This window comes from Haliotis rubra, unplaced genomic scaffold (genome assembly GCF_003918875.1).
Source record: "Haliotis rubra isolate DU_JTF1 unplaced genomic scaffold, ASM391887v1 Scf1446, whole genome shotgun sequence".
NCBI classification, from domain to species: Eukaryota; Metazoa; Mollusca; class Gastropoda; order Lepetellida; family Haliotidae; genus Haliotis; species Haliotis rubra.
In genome coordinates this window covers 23,147-46,805 of record NW_025765388.1, presented here as the reverse complement: position 1 = coordinate 46,805, position 23,659 = coordinate 23,147, and the positions used below count along the sequence as shown (strand labels likewise).

The following is a 23,659-nucleotide window of genomic DNA, read 5'->3' as shown; positions in this document are numbered from 1 at the left end:
CACCTAAAGTGCCATAAATTAATAAACGAAAACGCACTCCCCTTCTCTCTCTCTTTCATGCCCTCTCTCTGTCTTCTTCTCCGCCTCTCTCTCTGTCTCTGTCCCCGTTTCTTTCTTTCTGCATTTTGTAATATATTAGTCCGGATTAAAACCCATGTCATATTGCCACCCCACTTATACTACAAGAAGCAGTTAAACATAGTGTCCTATGACCGGGGATAGTGATGTATCTAGCACTGTGAGCAGGCATTGTGCCTGGATATCAGCACCATATAAGTGGACTATTATTATTAATAAATCACTAGAAGAATTGCTGATTAATCACAATGTATTATCTTGTCTCCTATGACTAAACGCCCTCAATGACATGTGAAACTTAACAACCTGTTGGAATCACAGATGTACAAAGTAAGGCCATCTTGGTTTGCTGTTTTGTAAGCTGGGCACTATATAACATGAAGTGAAGACAGAAAACATATTGCTGCATTACCAGTTTTATTTTCATTTTGGAAGGTTGGCGAAGGAGAAGAGTTCGTGTCGAGATGTACAATGATATTTGCCTGCAACGATGCCGTGATAATTTCGATGGCTTCTGCCAATGCTGACAGTGCTGTTGCAGCACAGGCTGGACTTCACTGCTGGCAGTTGATGTCCACAATCAGTCTGCATACGGACAAGACTCTCTTCAATAAGAAGATCCTGTTTACTTTTCGAAAGCTTTTGTTGAATATTGAAAATAGAAATCGGATGGAGTTTAGCGTTCGGTTGAAATGTGGAGGCGTTCACTGAAATAAAGAAACCCAACTGAGATGTATCGACACTTCAAGATTTTGCTGAATACAAACATATTCATTATCTTCAAAATAGATTGAAGGTCTTAGTAAATCTGGGGCGGCGGGTTTGCTCATCATGCTGAAGACCCGGGTCCGATTTCCCACATGGGTGTAATGTGTGAAGACCATTTCTAGTGTATCCGCCGTGATGTTGCTGGAATATTGCTAATATTGCTGACTACAAACATTTTCATTATTTTCAAAACAGATTGAACTTCTTAGTAAATCTGGATCGGTGGGTATATACTACAGATATGGCCTTCGCGTCTGAACAAATACAAATGGACACTACTCTATGTTGGGATCAACAGTTAAGTAGAGTGATAATGGTATGTATACTTTATAATTGGTTGTTATACATGACATCATTTCAGTCGTCTGATTGTTGTAACTGATACATATTTTCTAAGTAATGTTTTGAAGCATGAACATGTTCTAGTCGATTTATGACTTTGTTTGATAACTTCGAATTGTGTAAACCCCACAAACATGCCAATATAAGGCTTACCGTTGTTAACCCGAACAGCAGGTGTACGAGCCGTCAGTCGCCGGAGGTTGAAGGTTGTTACATTCCTCGGAAAGCGTTGCTCCAGTACACCGCGAACCGACCAGATCGTTGTGGACACATTCTTGCGGGCAAGCGGTTACTGCGAATTCACATGGGAAATAGTACAGCACCGGTTGACAATACATCTTTTTACCTTTCACAGGAGCAACACATACCAGTGTCCAACTACATAAGTTGGATAATCAAATACACAATGACATTTTAGAAAGTGGTCAAATGCAACATATGTTATATTTGGGATTGCACTTTCTTAGTAAAGTTCAGATTCTAGTACTTTTTGGGTTGAGTCCCATCCGGGATTCGAGCCCACACTCTCAGAGTCAGGCACCTAATCGTCAGCACACAAAGTCAGACGCCTAGACCTCAGCTACAAAATGGAAGTCGGACATCTGGTAGTCTAGACTGCGGACTTTGTGTACCTCTCTGATAAGTGTTAATTGGCACGGCTACCACGGCCGAAAGCTATGAAGTACACAATGCCATTTTAGAAAGTGGTCAAATGCAACATATGTTATATTTGGGATTACACTTTCTTAGTAAAGTACAGATTCTAGTACTTTTTGTGTTGAGTCCTGTCTTTTGCACTGAGCCATGAAAATTATTATACAATGGAGTAAACAGAGAAAAATACTTACAGAATGTTTTATCCGCCACTTCTGGCAGGGATGGTCCTGAGGGAGTCGTGGTGGGTTGGGTTGTAGGCGGCTCAGTTGTGGGGACCTCTGTTGTCGTTGTCGTTGGTTCGGGTGTAGTTGTTGTTGGCTCTGTCATTGGAACTTCGGTTGTGGTTGGTGGTGCTGTAGGCAGTTCAGTTGTCACTGACGTTGGTTCAGGTGTAGTTGTTGTTGGCTCTGTCATTGGGCTATCTCCACAGCATTGAGAATAGAATTGTTCGGTCAGTCGGCACAGAAATCTTGTGTAATAACTGAGCCGGGAGCTTTTGCAATAGCTTTCGTACCGTTCACACGTTAAACTAGCCCATCGTCGTGGCATTCGAGACATTGCGAGTTTACACGAAGGGCTTCTGTCATCGCTTTCTTCACAGCACTCATTGACTTTCCTGGCAAACCGACACACCAAATTGGTAGCCCAAAACCTGATGTATCTTCGACTACAGTATCGAGAGACGGCACTCGTTATGTCAGAACATTGGAGGTTGTTCAAGGCCGCCCGGAAACTGTCCCCGTCCTTCCTGCATGCGCTTCTCACAACCAAAACGATGCCTCTGGCATATCGCAGTCTTCTCCAGTAGATGTTGGTGCACTCTGAATAGCTGCTGGCGACGCCGTATAGCTCTTGGACCGAATCCTCAGGGACCTGTTTCGAGGAGGACAGTTGGACTGAGCACGCCAATAGCAGGAAAACAACCACGAGAGATGCCATCTTGGATGTCTGGAACAAGTGGTGATGTGCTTCAATCAACTGTCTCTTATATAGGCCTGGCCTGCAATAGATCTATCTTACTGTCGCCACGTTACATGTGAAGGTGAACAATAACTTGTCAGACGTTGGCAGTAATTGGGCACGAACTTCGATCACCTCACTCAAGCATATGGTCACTTTCTCTTGATCACAATAGGTGGTAAAGGTGTTTAAACGTGTGTAGTCATGAATTGACGTCACTGGTTAATATCTTATTTAGACAAAAGTGTTTGTTCTTTTGTTACAAATGTGTGAGATATGTATGAAACTGTCTTTGCCTGCCATTGTTGAACTATTTCTTGAACCATATCGTATATCTTTTACAGGCACTGATTAAAAACACTTTGAAAACGCCTGTTCCGGCCATTGCTCCAGTCACGCACGAACATGGATTCAATAGATGTTTAACAATTGCTTGTTATGATCAAGCTTCAGTTACCGAGAATGTAGTTCTTTTCAGTGACAAGCGTTGTAAATAGGACTTCCGACCTTTCCATAGATATGTTCACACGTAATGGAAACATGAGTGAGCGGAGAGAAATTGAAAAATACTTGACACTGAGACAGAAGTTGTATATATTCATATTCTTATCTGTTCTTGTGAGATGAATTCTATGAAATCAGGACATAGATACGTTACACATTATGTGTGTGCATGGTTTCGCCTTGACTATGATTTGTACTTGTCGTGCACACATTGTATATATAAGGTGAACTTTGATTCCCTTTGACCATTTGAACAAGGAATGGAATATAGTGAAATGTCCACGTTCATTCGAGGACAGAGACTTCACGTTTCAGCAAGATAATGCCTGTTAGTGCACGGTTTGGAAGATATGGAGGGACCTTTACGTCAAGCCCAGAATCAGCAATTGCCGTTAGCTGAATTTGGACAAGCGTTTGTTCAGACATAGAACAACGTTTCCCAATCTTTCTTTAATCGCTTAGTGTCGCCTGTGCGTCGTCGTTGTCAAGCCTGCATGAACGGTGGTGGAACCACACGATATTGACACCACATCTGTTCAAGGGCGTGTCACGATGCATAGTGTCAAATCATACAGATTTCAATATTATCCTGTCAGCAGTGGCTCAGACATAGTGGTTCAGACATAGAACAACATTCCCCAATCTTTCTTTAATCGCTTAGTGTCGCCTATGCGTCGTCGTTTTCAAGCCTGCATGAACGATGGTGGAACCACACGATACTGACACCACATCTGTTCAAGGGCGTGTCACGATACAGATTTCAATATTATCCTGTCAGCAGTCATTAATGAAAACACCACAAATCATGTTACTTTAATTTTTGCATGAAGATGGCATTTCGTTGCACAACCGTACACCGTCCTGGCACATACATACATATACATATCCTGATATATACAGATAAAAATATGTACCGTCCTGGTACAAATGCGTAAACATATACTGAAAGCCATTAAAAATGCAATTTGACATTCATACTTTCTTTACTCACACTAATTTCAACATATATAAACCTAACTGGCAGATATGTTTTAAGTGAACATCTGTGAATAATTTCATCTGAAAATGTCCAGTCCACAACAACATCAGTGACGCAACAAGGACATCACGCAAAGGAGGGGTCACTTGCAGTCAATATCGTGTGTATCCACCGTGCGCTGCAAGACATGCTCGCAGTCTTTGGGGCATTGAAAGACACACATTTCTCAGGAACAGCTGTTGGATGGTCTGCAGCCTCTTATGGTCTGTGGTCTGATTATGACACCACCCCCTCCAAAACGATCATGTTCAAGGACACAGTTTGACGCAAGTCTTTCTCCTCTGCACAGGATAACTCTTCTCTCTGCACAGGATAACTTAAACCTGGATTCATCTGAAAAATGACATCTGGCCATGTCCTGTTGCCACGATTGGCCCCATTTGCTGCCCATCGCTGTCTGGCAAGTCTGTGGCGATGCAATAAGGTTGGACCACGGTACGGGTGACGACACCGGATGTTGAAGGCAGCAAGGCGTCCTTGCACCTTTTGGGCGCTGAAATGACGTTGACTTGTCCAAATTGTCCTCCTTGCCTAATCATCAGCTGTTTGGAACCGATTTCGCAAGTGTGAAACTCGGATATTGCGGTTTTGTCGAGCTGTTATCACAGGTGCTGCACCAGGTCGCGGACGATCATCAACACTTCCGGTAGCCCGAAAACGTTGTCTGAGTCGACTTACAGTGGATGGATGCACATTACAGTGCCTGGCAATCATCACATCTGAAGCACCGTGGCTGACCATACCCATAACCTGATTCCTTTCGTCTTGTGTCAAGTGTGGCATTTTCTCAAAGTGATTGAGTTCCACAATTCCTTGTGCTTTTACAGGGCCTGGGTGCAGGTAATGCATGTGCACAACGTGTTTCATGAATGTGGTTGTGTTTACGAGAAATGTCAAAGGTTCAGTTTTAAGTATCAAAGTTCATGTGAGAGGAATGCTCCGGAACTCGAACTCGAAATGGGCCAGAATAACAGCCTGTTATCCCTACATCCTCTGTATCGCAGGAACAAATCTTCAACAGAACTTTTGTAAGTTTCAGGACAACAAATACCAATGGCGTTCTTAATGGCTTACAGTATATATACTTCCCTTGTGCATATCGGTACATAAATAAACCTTCCCGAAATATTTGTGAAAAAATGTATATCGCCCTGATACACACAGGTACACATGTAAACGACATTGATATACATGCATACATGTAGACTTATAAACTGTCGTGATACGTACATTCACAGATATACATGTGGACGTATATACCGTCCAGATACATACATCAACACATATATATTTTCCTAACACATACACATTTAGATCATCCAGATACAGCCATCTACACATATAAACTTTCCTAACACATACACATTTAGATCATCCAGATACATACATCTACACATATATACTTTCCTAGCACATACACATTTAGATCTAACAGGCAGATACATCTACACATATAAACTTTCCTAGCACATACACATCTAGATCATCCAGATACATACATCTACACATATATACTTTCCTAGCACATACACATTTAGATCATCCAGGCAGATACATCTACACATATATACTTTCCTTACACATACACGTCTAGATCATCCAGATAGATACATCTACACATATATACTTTCCTAACACATACAGATTTAGATCATCCAGATAGATACATCTACACATATATACTTTCCTAACACATACATATTTAGATAATCATGATAGATAGATCTACATACGTCTACACATACATACTTTCCTCACACATATACATTTAGATCATCCAGATAGATACATCTACACATGCATATATACATTAATAATTATCCTAGCACATACACGTCTAGATCATCCAGATAGATACATCTACAAACTTATACTTTCCTAACACATACACATTTAGATCATCCAGATACATACATCTACACATATATACTTTCCTAGCACATACAGATTTAGATCATCCAGGCAGATACATCTACACATATATACTTTCCTTACACATACACGTCTAGATCATCCAGATACAACCATTTACACATATAAACTTTCCTAACACATACAGATTTAGATCATCCAGATAGATACATCTACACATATATACTTTCCTAACACTTACAGATTTAGATCATCCAGATAGATACATCTACACACATATACTTTCCTAACACATACATATTTAGATAATCATGATAGATAGATAATCATGATAGATAGTTCTACATACGTCTACACATACATACTTTCCTCACACATATACATTAAGATCATCCAGATAGATACATCTACACATGCATATATACATTAATAATTATCCTAGCACATACACGTCTAGATCATCCAGATAGATACATCTACAAACATATACTTTCCTAACACATACACATTTAGATCATCCAGATACGTACATCTACACATATATACTTTTCTAGCACATACACATTTAGATCTAACAGGCAGATACATCTACAAATATAAACTTTCTTAACACATACACATTTAGATCATCAAGATAGATACGTCTACACATATAAACTTTCCTAGCACATACACATCTAGATCATCCAGATAGATACATCTACACATATATACTTTCCTAACACATACACATTTAGATCATCCAGATACATACATCTGCACATATATACTTTCCTAGCACATACACATTTAGATCTAACAGGCAGATACATCTACACATATAAACTTTCCTAGCACATACACATCTAGATCATCCAGATACATACATCTACACTTATATGCTTTCCTAGCACATACACATTTAGATCTAACAGGCAGATACATCTACACATATATACCGTCCTGACTCATAACTGCACACGGACATACACATGGGACAAAGTATCGCAACACCCCATATTTTGCATAATAGTACTATCTTAACCAAATTTCAATTCAACGTACTATCCGGAAAAATTGACCATCAAGAAATAAGTGAATGACACATTAAAACGTTAAAGGAACGATAAAGTGTTGTTTATTCAGAGAAGAAAACATGTCAAAGAATTGACTCATGTTTATATTGATGACAACTATGGTTGTATGGTGTTTACAGGCAAGGTCATTTTCAGGATTCTGGCATACAGTCATCAAGAAGTATCACTAAGCGAGCACAATGTCAATGGCATAACGTCCACCAAGTGTAATAGCTTTGTTACCTTACTGGGAATGTGCTCATGTCAGGCACTGTCTTCATCAACTGAACACCGCCAGCATACATCTTCAGCCTATAAATGTGTATGTCTAACGTGCACTTTATTTTCACAGGATTGTACACAACTGCGTTTAATTAACGCCTCTTTGAATATTATTTCATTTCCATCACGCCGCTGGAGCTTGTTGAAGACAGTTCTTGGACGTCTATCGCTTTAGGGAAACCTGCTGGCATGTACATGAACAGATCTTAAAAAATAGTCAGTGCAGCCTGAGTACGTGAGTACCTGACCCCTCGTGTCTGCACTACGTCGTAATAAAACAGGAGATTTACTTTGTTCATTTTGATATCCAGTTTGTGTACCCCACAAACTGAGTGTGAGTTTGCTGTCGGTAAACAGTGGAGTTGTTTCGATCTGTCTGTAATATTTTCTGATACCTGTTTTAATCTTCAACAGATATAGGCATACGTTGCATGATATATGAAAACAGAAATGTGGATAATAATGAAACGGAAATATTAATGTCCATTATAAATAAATTCATTGGCTTTATCAAAAAGGATAAATATTATTATTTATTGAACCTACTCTCTGTGCCTCGGTTCAAACTGCAAACTTTTGGAAGGAAATCCTTTGTCTGCTCTGCCCCTCTACTCTGGAACTCTCTCCCTATCACCATTAAATCAGCAGTTGACTTTTATTCCTTCAAACGACTTCTCAAGACTCATCTGTTTTCACTGCATTATGACTAGCAACTAGTCCCTTATTGTATATATGTATTATTATCCACTCACTTTGTTAGCGCTTTGAGCATGGGCCTTGTGCATGGAAAAGGCGCATTATAAGTTCACATTTATTATATTATTATGTTATATAATTTTACCAGCCCGTGACGCTAAAGAGGCACTTCCAACATTGATATGCAATTAGCATGTTATAAACACACTGAATAACAAAAGATGCTGTCACAATATATTAAAAAACCCATTTGAACTCAGTTAACGAATATCAATACTGTATCAGGTCATTTGTTAGGTGATTTTAATACTGTATCAGGTCATTTGTTAGGTGACTGTAATACTGTATCAGGTCATTTGTTAGGTGACTGCAATACTGTATCAGGTCATTTGTTAGGTGAGTGTAATACTGTATCAGGTCATTTGTTAGGTGAGTGTAATACTGTATCAGGTCATTTTTTACGTGACTGTACTACTGTATCAGGCCATTTGTTAGGTGACTGTACTACTGTATCAGGTCATTTGTTAGGTGACTGTAATGCTGTATCAGGCCATTTGTTAGGTAGCTGTCCTACTGCATCAGGACATTGAAGGCGACTCTCCTATTGCAATTTGACAAAAGTGGTGGGATTGTCTTTTTCGTATCACATCACGTGGGTATTTTATTGCATCAATACAATGTCATCAATTGACCCTGGATTAACCTCTGGCTAATATTTGCTTATTGTCATTTCCGATCAGCTCCATTCACTGCTGGCTCCCTTGTTATATGCCACCATTGTTATCTCATTACCGATGCCTGGATTAATAATCCCTGACTTCCATTTGTCCATCCCCTTACAAATTTAGCGCTAATCAACTACTGCATTCCATTGCTGTCGTCTGATGACTGTTTTTATTTCACATGTACTTATAAAGCTAACTGTTTCCCAGTTTATCATCTTCCGAAATAAATCAACAAACAAAAAACAGACAAACCATTAGCTCACATACATGAACACTGGCCAAATCGGTGCCACATTTACACAGTTGGATCTTTTGACTTGGGTCACGCACCCTACTCATCACAACCCTCTAGACTACTAAATTATACAGACTCCACACAGCCTATCAATTTTCACGACATACCGAGAGCACTCCATGTGCCCAAACAACACAATAACATTTGAATTCTTACAGATTCACTCAGCGGTCTCCAAGCAATAAAAAACAAAAACACCTAAAACTGCCATAAACAGTACTAATAAACGAAATGCAAAAGACAACTCAGGGTCTACACGCCTAAGGCGAAAAGGTCGAGTTCGTGTGGATCCTTGACCGCGCTGGTGTGTTTTGCAACAAACATGCCAAACAAACTCCCAGACGTAACTTAAACATACCATCATTTAAGAAAGAAATCAAAACTGATTGAAACAAACAGCCTTCCAAAAGTGGGAAAGTAAAATACCAATTTCCAAACAAGAAAATCTATCCCTAAAACCATCCAACTACAATAAAATTACAAAAAACTACCATAAATCTAAAAATATTGACAGGGCGATAACCAAATTACAAACAGTCACATCAAACAAAATTCGCATACCCCCCAAAAAAACCCAAAACCAAACAAACAACAACAACAAACAAAACAAAACAACAACAAACAAACCGAGAACAACAACAACAACAACAAAAGACAACACCAAACAGACAGATGCACACACTGCAACAAAAAAAGGAACGCGTGAACGCGTCCTACACAACGCACATGCGACCCACAAAACAGAATATTATTATATGATATTTAAAAAGCTCACATATCTATGCAACTAGTACATGCCCAAGGCGCTGGAGTGTTCCCTTGATTCTTTTTTTAACCAGCTCAGCTCCCTGGTGGATATTCAGCGAGTTATCACACAGCCTCATCCTCACAAGCTACCCATGTGCAGCTGGGTGAACTGGGACACATAGTCACACTATTTCGTCCAATGATACTGCACGTTACTATACCCGTAACTAGGTGTCAATACGTGTTATCATCGGATGAGTGGGTTCTTTTAAGTGCACAGGGTTGTACAAGTGGGGATGGGTCCAAGCACTTTTCACTTTCTCGCGCGGCGCCTTAGACAGCTCGCCCACGATGCCCCCTAATAGTGCTGCAGAATTCACTGGACACAAACACACACCTAACACTACAAACACTCGGAAGCTCACTAAAACACCCAAACCCTCCTTCAAAGCCTTAGGTGTATATCGTCTCAAAACCGGATTCGAAGGTCGCATGCAATCCCGCATAACCAACCCTTGCTAACATAAGCTCCCGTTGTAGTTAAGGTGGGTGTCCTATGGATCGAAGTTTGGATAGGTCTTGAAATGGAAGATGCAAGGTGACTGCCTCCTCCTCTCTCTCTCCCTCCCCATCTCTGTATTCTTCGTCTGTCTCTCTCTGTCTCTGTCCACATTTGTATCTCTTTGCATTTTGTAATATATTAGTCCGGATTAAATCCCATATTACATTGCCACTCCACTGATATACAAGCTGCTGTATGAGGTGTGCATTAGCAAAAACATAATCTACATCATACTCATGTCCTAAAGCCTTTCAACTCTGACGTAATTAAGCTTCAGCGTGAGAAGTGATAACAGATCACTTTGTTACACACTAGAGATGCGGAATGTGATATACCGTACTGGTCAGACGCCCTCGGGTAGAAATTTACCGTAACAGTATTAATCACAACATGATTTTGTTTCTGCTCTTGTTCAAATTCCAAAATTGTAAATATTTCGAAAATTTACAAATGATTCCAGGCGTATCATCGAACGATCTTTGGCATCATTTGAAACCGCCCAGCTGGTATTGATTCCATCACGTAACTGCTCATTAACTGCAATAGGACTTTTGTCACCAGTAGGAAAACAGTGCCATAACGTTAAAACAAGAATAGCCCTTATGGCAGTCGTATTTCGATAGAAGAGGAGATATTTCTTAGTTTATACATGATGACATTAAATCACTATCAGAATTGCTAATTAATCACAATTTATTGTCTAGTTTCCCATGACTAAACGGCTTCAATGACATGTGAAAATTAACAGCATGTTGGAGTCACAGATAATATATAGAGATTTATATCCAGATGAGTCCTGCTCAAAGATGTACAAAGTGTAAGGCTATCTTGGTTTGCTGTTTTGTAAACTGGGCACTATATAACATGAAGTGAAAACAGAAAACATATTGCTGCATTACCAGTTTTATTTTCATTTTGGAAGGCTGGCGAAGGAGAAGAGTTCGTGTCGAGATGTACAATGATATTTGCTGCAACGATGCTGTGATAATTACCATGGCTTCTGCCAATGCTGACAGTGCTGTTGCAGCACAGGCTGGACTTCACTGCTGGCAATTGATGTCCACAATCAGTCTGCATACGGACAAGACTCTCCTCAATAAGAAGATCCTGTTTTACTTTTCAAATTCGGATGGAGTTCAGCGTTCGGTTGACATGTGAAGGGCTCACTGAAATATAGAAACCTAATTAAGTTGTATACTCACTTCAAGGTTTTGCTGACTACAAACATATTCATCATCTTCAAAAAAAATAGAGTGAACGTCTTAGTAACTCTGGGGCGATGGGTTCGCTCGTCACACCAAAGACCTGGCTTCGATTTCCTACATGGGTACAATGTGTGAAGACCATTTCTGGTGTCTCCGCCGTGATATTGCTGGAATATTGCTAAAATGGCCGAAAACCAAACCCAATCACTCATTTTCTTAGTAAGCCTACCCAAAATCTGTATCATCAGAGACATACATTACCGCACATGTATTTGAACAGGCACGAAAGAAACCGGAATTATTCCACAAATTGGAGACAATCAAGGCAATGTAAAATCTTTATGAAGTGATTGAGTGACTTCAGTTTTCACAGCACGCAGTAATATTCCGGCTGTATGGCAGCGGTCTGTAAATAATCGAGTGTGGATCAGGAAATCCAGTGATCAACAGCACGAGCATCGATTTACGCAATTAGGATGCGATGACATGTGTCAACCAAGTCAGCGAGCATGACCACCCGCTGACATTGTGTATTGTATAAACTACAAAGGTTTTCAAGAAAAACGTTTTTTCACAATTTATCCAAACTTAAAATTATCCGTAAACTGACTAGATTATCCCAATCAGCAATGTTCACTATCCGTATTTGAATATTGAACTAGAAATGGTGAGCAAAACAACTCTTCCTAGCCACAAACAAATTGAGGCATATATTGCCTTGGCGTATGAACAAAATGAAAACTTCTCTATGTGGGTATCAACAGTTAAGTAGAGTGACAAAACTATATATACTTTATAATTGGTTCTACATGACACCATTTCAGTCGTCTGATTGTTGGATCTGATACATATTTTCTCGGTAATGTTTTGACGCATGAACATGTTCCAGTCGATTTATGACGGATTTTGTTTGATAACTTCGAATTATGTAATTATGCCATTCTAAGGCTTACCGTTGTTAACCCAAACAGCAGGTGTACGAGCCGTCAGTCGCCGGAGGTTGAAGGTTGTTACATTCGTCGGAAAGCGTTGCTCCAGTACACAGCGAACCGACCAGATCGTTGCGGACACATTCTTGTGGGCAAGCAGTTACTGTGAATTCATATGGAAAATAGTACATCACCGTTTGACAATGCTTTTTGTAACCTTTCACAGGAGCAACACATACCAGTCTCCAATGCTACATAATTTGGATAATAGCCGAAATCAGAATGACATAACGTTATCCTACAATAAATTCATGCAAATCAGCTGTACGTGTTGTATAGGCGAGTAAATAGTCTCAAATCCGCCATTTTGACCTATCAATTCTTTCACCACTTCTTGACCTTTAGTTGACATCAGCGGAAGTACCCTCAAATAACGCGAAAATGGATCTATGATGACTAATAAATACTTCACATTATCGTTGTACTTTGCCAGTGAAACCATATCCATGAGATCTGATTGCCAGTGCCTATCAAGACCTTCGACCACATTCTCATTTCTTGGAAACGTTCTCCTAACTTGATGAGTCATGGTATAGGTGTCTTGACTTGTCAACCATTTCTCAATTCTATGTAATCCAATTATAAACTGACCCTCCGCTTTCAGAGCTTGGTATAACTTCTTGGGTCCAGCATAACTACCAGGATGTTTGGGATTATAATAGTTCCTATTCAAGTACTCTTCCCAAATTGCCATCTCAAACACAACTGAACATGATTCACATGCATCATGCTATTTATACAGATATAAAAAGCAATATACAATACAAAGTCCATACAAATCAAAGACAATATTTAAAACAATAACCTTCAGAATGGGTGAGGCTACATAACGATCTCGGGAGTCCCTTCAGGTATTATCAGCGTACTTGCCCTCATCTGGGTTATGAAGACCACAAAGGACAACCTAACGGTGACACACACCTGGGCCGGAAGGGGACTCAACCCAAAGGAGGGTGGGGGTTAAAGGTACATAACTCACTGTCTAAATCGATTAGGTCACACAAAGGTCACACACTTGTGTGATTACGTCATAAAAAAATGGCGGATTTGAGACTATTTACCCGCCTTTACAACATGTACGCCGGACGTGTTAGAGAATGCATTAAACATAATCTTCAAGTGTAGCAAACAGACAAAAATACTTACAGAATGTTTTATCCGCAATTTCTGGCAGGACTGGTCCTGACAAAGTGGTGGTCGGTTGGGTTGTAGGTGGGTTAGGTGTAGGAACTTCGGTTGTGGTTGGTGGTGTTGGTGGGGTTGTAGGCGGGTCAGTTGTAGGTACCTCTGCTGTCGTTGTCGGTGGCTCAGGTGTAGTTGTTATTGCGTGTTGACACAAACTGTCATCGCTTTCTTCACAGCGCTCATTGACTTTCCTGACAAACCGACACACCAAATTGATTGCCCAAGACCTGGTGTATCTTCGACTACAGTATCGAGAGACGGCACTCGTTATGTCAGAACATTGGAGTTTGTTCAAGGCCGCCCGGAAACTGTCCTCATCCTTCCTGCATGCGCTTCTCACAACCAAAACGATGCCTCTGGCATATCGCAGTGTTCTCCGGTTGATGTTGGTGCACTCCGAATAGCTGCTGGCTACCTCGTATAGCTCTTGGACCGAGTCCTCAGGGACCTGTTTCGAGGAGGACAGTTGGACTGAGCTCGCGAATAGCAGGAGAACAACCACGAGAGATGCCATCTTGGATGTCTGGAACAAGTGGTGATGTGCTTCAGTCGACGATCTCTTATATAGTTCTCTGCTGCAATAAATCTGTTTTATGGCCGCCACCGATACAAGTGAAGGTGAACAATAATTTGTTAGAAGTAGGCGGTGATTGGGCACAAACTCAGATTACTTTACAGAATGATATGCTTTTTCTGGATGTGTATATGATATAAAAACAGTTAGATCTGATTTTAAAAATGCGTTGACGTAAACAGATGAATTTTGTCAAGGTAAGAAGTGTTTTTCATTGTCACAATAGAGTAATAGAGTAAGAGGTTTTTTTTGGGACGCTAATTGAACCACGTTATGTGTTACATACATGTTCATGCCTTTGCTAAAATCACGAACTAGAAAAAGTTACAATGGATCGCTTTGTGCAGAAAATTGAACGTTATGATACGGCTTCAAATATTACTACAGTTTATATCCTTTTTCTTTATTATGCATTGTGCATATTAGTTGTGATTGTTTACATGTGCATGCTCTCAAGCACGTAAATCATGGGAACGTACAGGCAAGTGATTGATTTATGAGCAATACCTTATTCGGGACCAAGGGCTCTGCAAACGTTGTGTTTATTTGTATTCGCATAACGTCTTATATTCGCACAACGTCAAATGTGTGTGACACAAGCCAGGTTATACGGCACTAATTCAAAGGTAAAATGACTTCTGTTTCTTACGTATATCTGCATGACTGCTTTATCATAAACAACGTCTGACTTTTCTACAGACGCACTCTCCCAAACCAAAGGCATAAGTATGCATATGTGTTAAAGGATTTGCTGGGGCGGTGGGGTAGCCTAGTGGTTAAAGCGTTCGCTCGTCACGTCGAAGACCCGGGTTCGATTCCCCACATGACAGACAGTTTATTTGCGTAATATCGGCCTAGTGGCCTATAATACAGTTATACTGTTGTATAAATCGATGTACAGTGGTCAAATGGATCAAGCTCTTGTTTGGAATACATTATGCAGAAATAAAGCAGTGAAATATATTACCTGACTGTTTCTTGATTTGAAAATAGATTCTAAAGTTAGTGGACCCTTATACACTTTTCGAAGTTGTACCAAATATTTTTCTCGCCAACATTCGTAATATTTACATTAAAAAAAGACATGATTCTCGTCTTCAACTTCCAATGCATTACATATAGTGAACAAATATCCTGTTATGGGGATGTCCTTTTTACATCTAAATTTGTTTATCTTCAGATTGTTATGGGAAATTTGAAATTTGCAGTACGCACGTATTAAGTATTTGTTTTTCAATTCAGTGATGTACGGTTCCAAGTGAAGGTCATATTTAAATTGTGAACAGTGGCTGAGAAACGTTGAGCTGCAAATATCATTATGCCAAGTCTGGTAGGCTATATCTCTGATGGTGTCCCCCGCCGTGATATTGCTGGAATATTGCTAAAAGCGGCGTAAAACCAAACTCAGTCTGTCAGTCTGATGCGTTGTTCGAAGGTTAAGATGAATAGCTGCACATCGCCAACACCTTGGTTTGAAAATCCGTTTTTGAATAAAATAGATCTCACACTTGACACCCAATTAATTTTGCCCATATCGTCAAAAGTTTTAAGCATCTTATAACACTGTATGGGATAACGTTGTTGATTCATGTGTAACATTTTAAACCTAAACTTAATTACTTTGATCTGATTGAAAACATACATTGGATAACGACCAAGTTCACCGAGGATAGCCTTGTTAGAAGCAAATGTTCCAATTTTGAGAAATCTTTTAAAATACGTCATTTGAATCCTTTCCATTGAATCTGAATATTTATCTGTGAATGGTTACAATGTGTGAAGCCAATTTCTGGTGTCCCCCGCCGTGATATAGCTGGAATAGTGTTAAAAGCGGCGTAAAACTGAACTCACTCACTCACTCACTAAAGGATTTGCAGTTACCTGTACAATGTGACTATCACAAGAGGATTAGGAGCTGCATTATACCAGAACACACATACTGTGTCTGTCTTATCGGATCGTTACACTCGTGAGGTAACGGACACCTATCGCAATGAGACAGCGGGTGCACCAGTTGTTGATGAAAAGAGGAGGAGGCGAACGACTGGTAAGAATTTGCAATAATACTGGGGTAGGTGTTGGGCTGGACGTCGAAGGTGGATTTGCACAGTTTGCGGTAGAGGCGCTTGTCCTGCAGGGGGGATTGATTCGGTGTCCTCGTGGATTGTAGTTTGATATACTACAGTAGGTGGGTTGTGTCATTGTCCTGATTGAGTGTGATGTAGGTGGATGTCCTGCAGAGGTGGTTGTGTAACGGTCCTGGTGGATGATGAAGGAGATGGGTGACCTGCAATGGGGGTTGTGTAATGGCCCTGGTGGGGGAGTGAAGGAGATGGGTGTCCTGCAGTGGGGCTTGTGTAACAGTCCTGGTGGAGTGTGGTGTAGGTGTTCGCCTTGCGTGTAGGAGTCGAAAACATGGTGCTGACACATTTGAAAGTTGGAAGGAGAAACAAAGATCAGGAGGGAACTGCTGGTGAATTAACGGAAGGGAGTTTTGAGCAGAAACAACGCAATTTTGTCTGCTTTTCCAGAACTTAATTGGACAATAAGTCCTTACTGTCAAAACCTTATCTATCACTTTGGCCGAATTTTCACACCTGACCCCATGTCCTTTGGGTGGCTTTTGTGATTAGAAATGGCTTTGAAGAATACCAAGAGTCCCTGGCTAAATTTCAGATGGAGGAGTATCTTATCCGTATATTTGACGTGCTGTCAGTCGATCGGTTATACCTCAAAGTAGGCTCCTTATTTCAGTCTACTGAGCGACGTACGTGCAGATGAACGCACCTGCTTGATAAATGCCTCCCTTGGTCATCTACTGCGAATACGATTAGGAGAATACATGTTTTCACTATAAAATTAGTAGGTTAAGTAATCTGGATTATCCTACCATCACATCAATCGTCAAAAGTATCTAGAACATTATCTCATTAAGCTCGTCGTCATTAACTTTGTCGAATTCCACTACAACATGTGAAAAATATAGACAATGTTTACCACTTTTATGCATTATGACCTTAGTACATCATCATAAATACTTTTTATTACATCGTAGAATTTTCCATGCACACCATTCTTCACTCAACCAAACGTATGTATAGCCAGGACATCAACAGCTGTTTATAAAGTTTATAGAGGCACAATAAAAGTGCCATTGCTAACGGGAAATATTCTTCTGTGTTAACGACTGTTGAACTAATATTCTGCGTGTTGTACACTACCCGTGTGCTTTTACACATTTAACTCATAACATTTAAAGAGAAATTTCTCGATAGTATTATGGTCTTTTCAGTTTGTACAGTGGAACAATAATACCTCGACTCCAAAATCTGGGATCAACCTCAGCTTTCAAGATGCGATTAAACCCCACCATTGACTACTGGCTGGATGAGTATGGTTTAACGTCGTTTTTAGAAATATTCGAGCCATATCACGGCGGGGGACACCAGAAATTGGCTTCACAAGTTGTACCCATGTGGGGAATCGAACCCGGGCCTTCGGCGTGACGAGCGAACGCTTTAACCACTAGGCTACCCCACCGCCCCCATTGACTACTGAGATATAGGATATTTAATATGTACGTAGAATTCAGGGGTAATGAGAAGCCTTAAGAAAACCTCAAGCTCTTGAGAGACTTGAATATTTCAGAGAGCGTGAACTCAGACGATGAATTATTTTCTGAAGTAAAACACAAGTCACGTGTAGCAGCATCAGTGAACATCAAGATAAGAAATGATTTAATTAGAAAACTCACCATGTTCAAATGAAATGTTCTTATTAGGTCCCATGTGGGATTCGAACCCACACTGCGACGAATCAAATATCGAGCACAAAGTTAGAGACGTAACCGACTCGGCAACCGAAGCTGACGTACTAAGTGTACCCGCTGACAAGTGTCAGTTAGCGCGGTTTCCCTGGTCAAACCTCAGACAAAACCTAGTCTACTTCATCATGTAAACTACATCCCACAATCGCACAATGATGAGATGAGACGAACGAACGAACGAACGAACGAACGAACGAACTGAACGAAAGAAAGAACGAATAAACCAAAATTCATTAACTAAAATAACTTCAGTAAAGAAATAAATGTGATGACGCGAGTATAATTTAGGATGATAAATATCCGTTACCGGAATAACCATGGTACAAATATTCTGCTAGTGAGGCACAGTTAACAATTATGGACAATGTTGAAATCAATAAGGCTTTGTCCTCATGTAGCTTTTACGTCTACGCAAGGTGCGTGATCTCTCAATGTTTGTGTCACGGGTGTCCATGGGATATACTTCCCAATTAGTCCTGGCCAATCTGCCAGTTTACCTTGATACAGTGCGTGCTTTACTAACTTATGTTTCAGCGATCCAGTTGGCAGACTGACTGAACGAACCAATTATTGCAATACCACATACACGGCGTGCGAATACATCCCGATCAACAGGTGGTTAGGCAACAGAGTCTAATTGTTAAGTGCTTGTTGTTGTACACTTGTGTTAAAAGTCTCGATTACTTTGGAAATTCACACGAGATTAATGATGCTTTGTCTTTTTGCCTTATTGTTGTCTTTTTTGATCGTTACAACGATCATTTTAATCAACATAAGGGTCAAGTCCTGTTTCTTTGTGATGTGTATGAGCAGCAAACATTGTGTATGAGGCCCTCGTGCCAGATACACCAGCTGCCTTGCCAAGTAGCGATAAATGAAATATTCACGTGGTTATATACAATATGTATGTTATGTACAATATATAACTTTATTCAGTAGAAAGGCCACAGGCCCATGTACAATATATATTACAATACAAAAGGTATGATGTGCACAATAACTAGAGCATATTTCTATATATTCACAATAATAATGCGCTACGTTGCATAAACGCTTCCTTAATATGATTTGCATACATATATAAATAATTGCTATTTTCATTTTGAAGAAGGCGAATGAGAGAGTTTCTATCTTTACAGTCAATATTTAACATATATCCTGTTCTTAAATCATCATATTGTGAGCAAATAAACATAAAATGAACCTCATCTTCTAAAATGTTCTTACCAAATGGACAAAATCTTAATTCTCTTGGGATATTATTTCTTCTGCCTGTATTCTTCATAATATTTCATTCACCAAATCTTAAAAGTGATGAAAATCTTCTTAAATCATTGTTATATAATGTTGACAAGTATGATTCCATATTAAACGTACTTTTGACACATGAATAGAACTCTAAATTAGAATGTTCATTTAACATAGAAAATATACACTGGATGTTACAATCTTTAACTCGTTGAGAGAACTGTTTAAAAAATAAATCTGTGTTAACAATATTTTGAAACTCCCACGCATAGCTGAAACCATAAATATAAATTAATTTCCTCACTTCAGTTACCCATGACTTGCGGTTAATATCGTTCATTCTTTTTAACATAATATAGGTTTGTTTGGGATATCTAGTCTCTTCCATAATTACTAATTTACACCAGTACTTAACACATCTTATTATAGAATCACAACATATATGATGACGACCGCATTCAGATAAAACAGCTGCATTTGTTGTAGTAATACCAACACCAAGAACATATTTACAGTATTTTACATGAAATCTTTCTAGAATAAGCCACTCTTGAAAACACCATATTTCTGAGCAATATAATAAGATAGGCTTAATTTGTAATAAGACAGTAGGAGAAAGATTTTTCATTTTATGATGAAGCTGTTTAATTGGAAAAAGGGCTTTATTAGCTTTCAGAACGAGAGTCTGGACTGCTTTTGACCAAGATAGTCTGCTGGAAAATAAAATACCCAGATAGCTGTAATAGCATGTAGTTTTCAACTTCACATGGTTAAACATCCACTTTTCGGTCTTCTTCACTATACCTCCGTTGCGAAAAACAATTATCTCTGTTTTTGTAAAATTAACCTTTAAGCCCCATTTTGTGCAAAATTTGGATAAAATATTAATCTTTCTTTGTAAACCTATAACTGTGTCAGAAAATATACATAAATCATCAGCATAGAATAATAAAAAGAGCTTTAGAAATTCTGCTCCAACAAAAATAACTCTTTCGTCAGACGATGTAAGATCCTCTTCAAGTTGTTTTACAAACATACTAAATAATAATGGATTGAGTATACATCCTTGTCGTACACCACTCAAGGAATTGAAATATTCTGAAATGCTAGAATTTGATAGTTTTACAGCTGAAATTGATTTATTGTACATATCACGCACTATTGAAAGCATTTTACCACGGATATTGTTTTGAAAAAGAACATACCATAATAGATCTCTATTTACACAATCAAATGCTTTATGAAAATCAGCAAATAAACAATAAAATCGACCATTAGACTTGGACAAGTATTTTTGAATTAAAGCCTGTAAGGTAAAAACATTATCAACAGTTGAATATCCTGAGCAGAATCCAGCTTGACATTCTGGATTTAACTTATACACATCAACAAATGCTTTCAGTCTTTCATTTAAAATATAAGTGAATATTTTTCCGCATATGTCCATCAAAGAAATACCTCTATAGTTATTAACATCATTTGTGACCAAGCAGAAGGAAAGTCTCCGGAGTTAAAAATACAATTAAAAAGTACATGCAAATAAGGTAGTAAAATATGACCTCCGTGTTTCCACATTTCAGGAGGTAGTCCATCAGGACCACATGCTTTGCCAAGTTTTAAAGCTGATAATGCATTTGTTATTTCATTTATGGTTATCTCTTTATTTAGAATATTATTAGAGTCATCATCAATCAATATAAATTCATTTTTCAGCATATCCTGTTTGGCAAAGGTCATAAAATCTTTGTCTATGTTAACATCTTTAATATTCAGAATATTTATAAAGTAAGCGACCCATTGCAAACTGCTGATAGATGTAGACCGTGTAGCCGTTTTACCTAATAATGACTTAACACCAGACCAGAATGTTTTATAGTTACCATCCTGACAGGATTGTAATAATTGTATGGTTGTAAACTCGTGATACAAATCACACTTCCTACGGCGAACTTCTCTGTATTTGTTTCTATAAATTCTAAATTCGGTAAGATAGTTGAAGTTCCCTGTAACTCGGAATTTATCTAATGCTGAATACTTTCTTTTCTTTAAGTCTTTACACTCATGGTCGTACCATACCTCACTTATTTCTTTAGTGACACGTTTTCTTAATAACATGTTTGCGTCTTTTCCGCTTTCTTGGACAATGTTTATAAGCTTATTAGCAGCTTCACCCGTGTGCTTATTTGATATAGCAGAAAAATCGTTCATTTCCAACGGGGATTATATACGGGGACTAAACGATATGAGCAGGACGGACATAACAGGTGAACAGGTGATTATTGCTTTATTTTCCAACACCGTCCAGCGACAGAAATTGCAACTGACGTATTACACACTGAAGCATAATACCCTAGTACGAGTACGGCAGTCTGTACTTGGAAACGTCTTTGGAAACGAGGCGTCACCAATGATATAAAACTGGGAACCCAGCTAACAGTAATACACGTTGTCACAACGTTATGCTTTCGTTGTTACAGCGTTATGCTTTCGTTGTTACAACGTTATTCTGTAGATTCAGTTTACACAATGCCATTTAGAAAGTGGTCAAACGTAACATATGTTATATTTGGGATTCCATTTTCTTAGTAAAGTACAAATTCTAGTACTTTTTGGGATGAGTCCCATCCCTGATTCGAACTCACACCCTCAGTGTCAGGCACCTAATCGCCAGCACACAAAGTCAGCCGCCAAAGCTGCTCGGCCACCGCGACTTCCACAAAAATGGAAGTTGGACAACTGGTAGTCTACACTGCAGACTACACTGCCCATTTACACTTATCAGAGGGGTACACAAAAAGTACTAGAATTTGTACTTTGCTAAAAAAGTGTAATCCCAAATATAACATATGGTACGTTCAATCTTTACGTTGTCTTAACGTTGCGGCCCTGACGTTGTATTAAGGTTATATGAAGCAAGCGTAAATTTACAACGTTGCTATTACGTTGTGGCATAACGTTATAAAATGACGTTGTGTCATGACGTCACCGATGTACAACCTTCCCACAACGTTGCAAAAACGTTGTGTGTTAGCTGGGAAATGATTTTGATACCTACTCTGCACTTTTATGTCTGGAATAAACATGTCCCTTAAGAATAAGGTGGCATATTAAGGAAATAGTATTGACAACAGCCTTAGTTTCAGCTATATGCTCACATGAAATCAATTGGATAGAGTGTGCCACAGATGATGGCCAGATTGGGCGCAATTTGAATCCTTCCTAAAACCACCTGATAATGTCCTATTTTACTACAGTTAATGCTATGACAATTTACTGAGGTGATACACAAGTATGTTTAACGTCTTTTATCTGTTATGTGACATTTGACACATAGATATCCGTGCCAGTTAGCATGTGAAAAAGTTCATAAAGAATACAATGGAGTACACAAAGTTCATATGGAAATGTGCGTCAGAAAGATAACTCTGTATCCAGCGCGGATGGCCGGGAGAACTGCATACAGTGTTAACAGATTTGTGCTCTCTATGTTCGCAAGACACGAGTAGCAAGCTGATAAACCAGTGACGGAGATGGAGGTATCAATATAGAGGACGAGACATGACACATGTCTTCCGATCCCAGTTGCGTAGATCGATGTTCATGCTGTTGATCACTGAACTGTCTGGGCAAGACTCGATTATTTACAGACCGCCGCCATATAGCTGGAATATTGCTAAGTGCGGCGTAAAAGTAAACTCACTAACTCACTCACAACCACGTATGTACAAATAGTGCGGTCAAACATGACTCTACAATTACATGCGAAATAAATACATTCTACAAAATAATCAAAGTTACTGAAATAAGCTTCCACATCCATGGATATACGAATAAGATGCTACTGAATGGAATTCAGAGATTTACAGACAACAAACTCTCCAGCGATTACTTGATGAGCACTGAACTGAATGGTGAGACAAAGAACTAAGATCTGGTTGATCCAAGGTAAGGTAAGGAGGAAGACCAAATGTACTCTGAGACAAAGAAACGGACACAAAATTTATTTTCGACAACCTGGTCTTTGTGTGCGCACAGTTTCGTGAAGGAATA

The 23,659-nt window shown here is 39.2% G+C and overlaps 1 protein-coding gene across 3 annotated transcripts; it reads right to left on the bottom strand.

The window, feature by feature from the left end:
- Nucleotides 1–476: 476 nt before the first annotated feature.
- Nucleotides 477–14,485, bottom strand: LOC124269389. 3 transcript variants are annotated; one of them, XR_006896502.1, is made up of 3 exons: nucleotides 2,037–2,266; nucleotides 1,342–1,480; nucleotides 477–785 (listed from the first exon to the last, which is right to left on the bottom strand). XR_006896502.1 is itself a non-coding variant. In XM_046704404.1 (3 exons), exons 1-2 carry the CDS (start codon nucleotides 14,473–14,475, stop codon nucleotides 1,347–1,349), a joined length of 687 nt encoding a protein of 228 aa, XP_046560360.1. In that variant the 5' UTR covers nucleotides 14,476–14,485; the 3' UTR covers nucleotides 477–785; nucleotides 1,342–1,346. The 3 variants fall into 3 exon arrangements, 2 of the variants coding, with proteins under 2 accessions (XP_046560360.1, XP_046560361.1); XM_046704404.1 differs by lacking the exon at nucleotides 2,037–2,266 and adding an exon at nucleotides 13,923–14,485; XM_046704405.1 differs by lacking the exons at nucleotides 477–785; nucleotides 1,342–1,480; nucleotides 2,037–2,266 and adding exons at nucleotides 11,470–11,748; nucleotides 12,741–12,879; nucleotides 13,923–14,485.
- Between the last annotated feature and the right edge of the window lie 9,174 nt (nucleotides 14,486–23,659).

Excerpts from the sequence above, each read along its gene's own strand:
- LOC124269389 (XM_046704404.1), bottom strand. The coding sequence starts at position 14,475 with ATGGCATCTCTCGTGGTTGTTCTCCTGCTATTCGCGAGCTCAGTCCAA. Across the intron at positions 1,481-13,922 it reads AATTGCGGATAAAACATTCT|TAACCGCTTGCCCGCAAGAA; the intron begins GTAAGTATTTTT and ends GTGAATTCGCAG.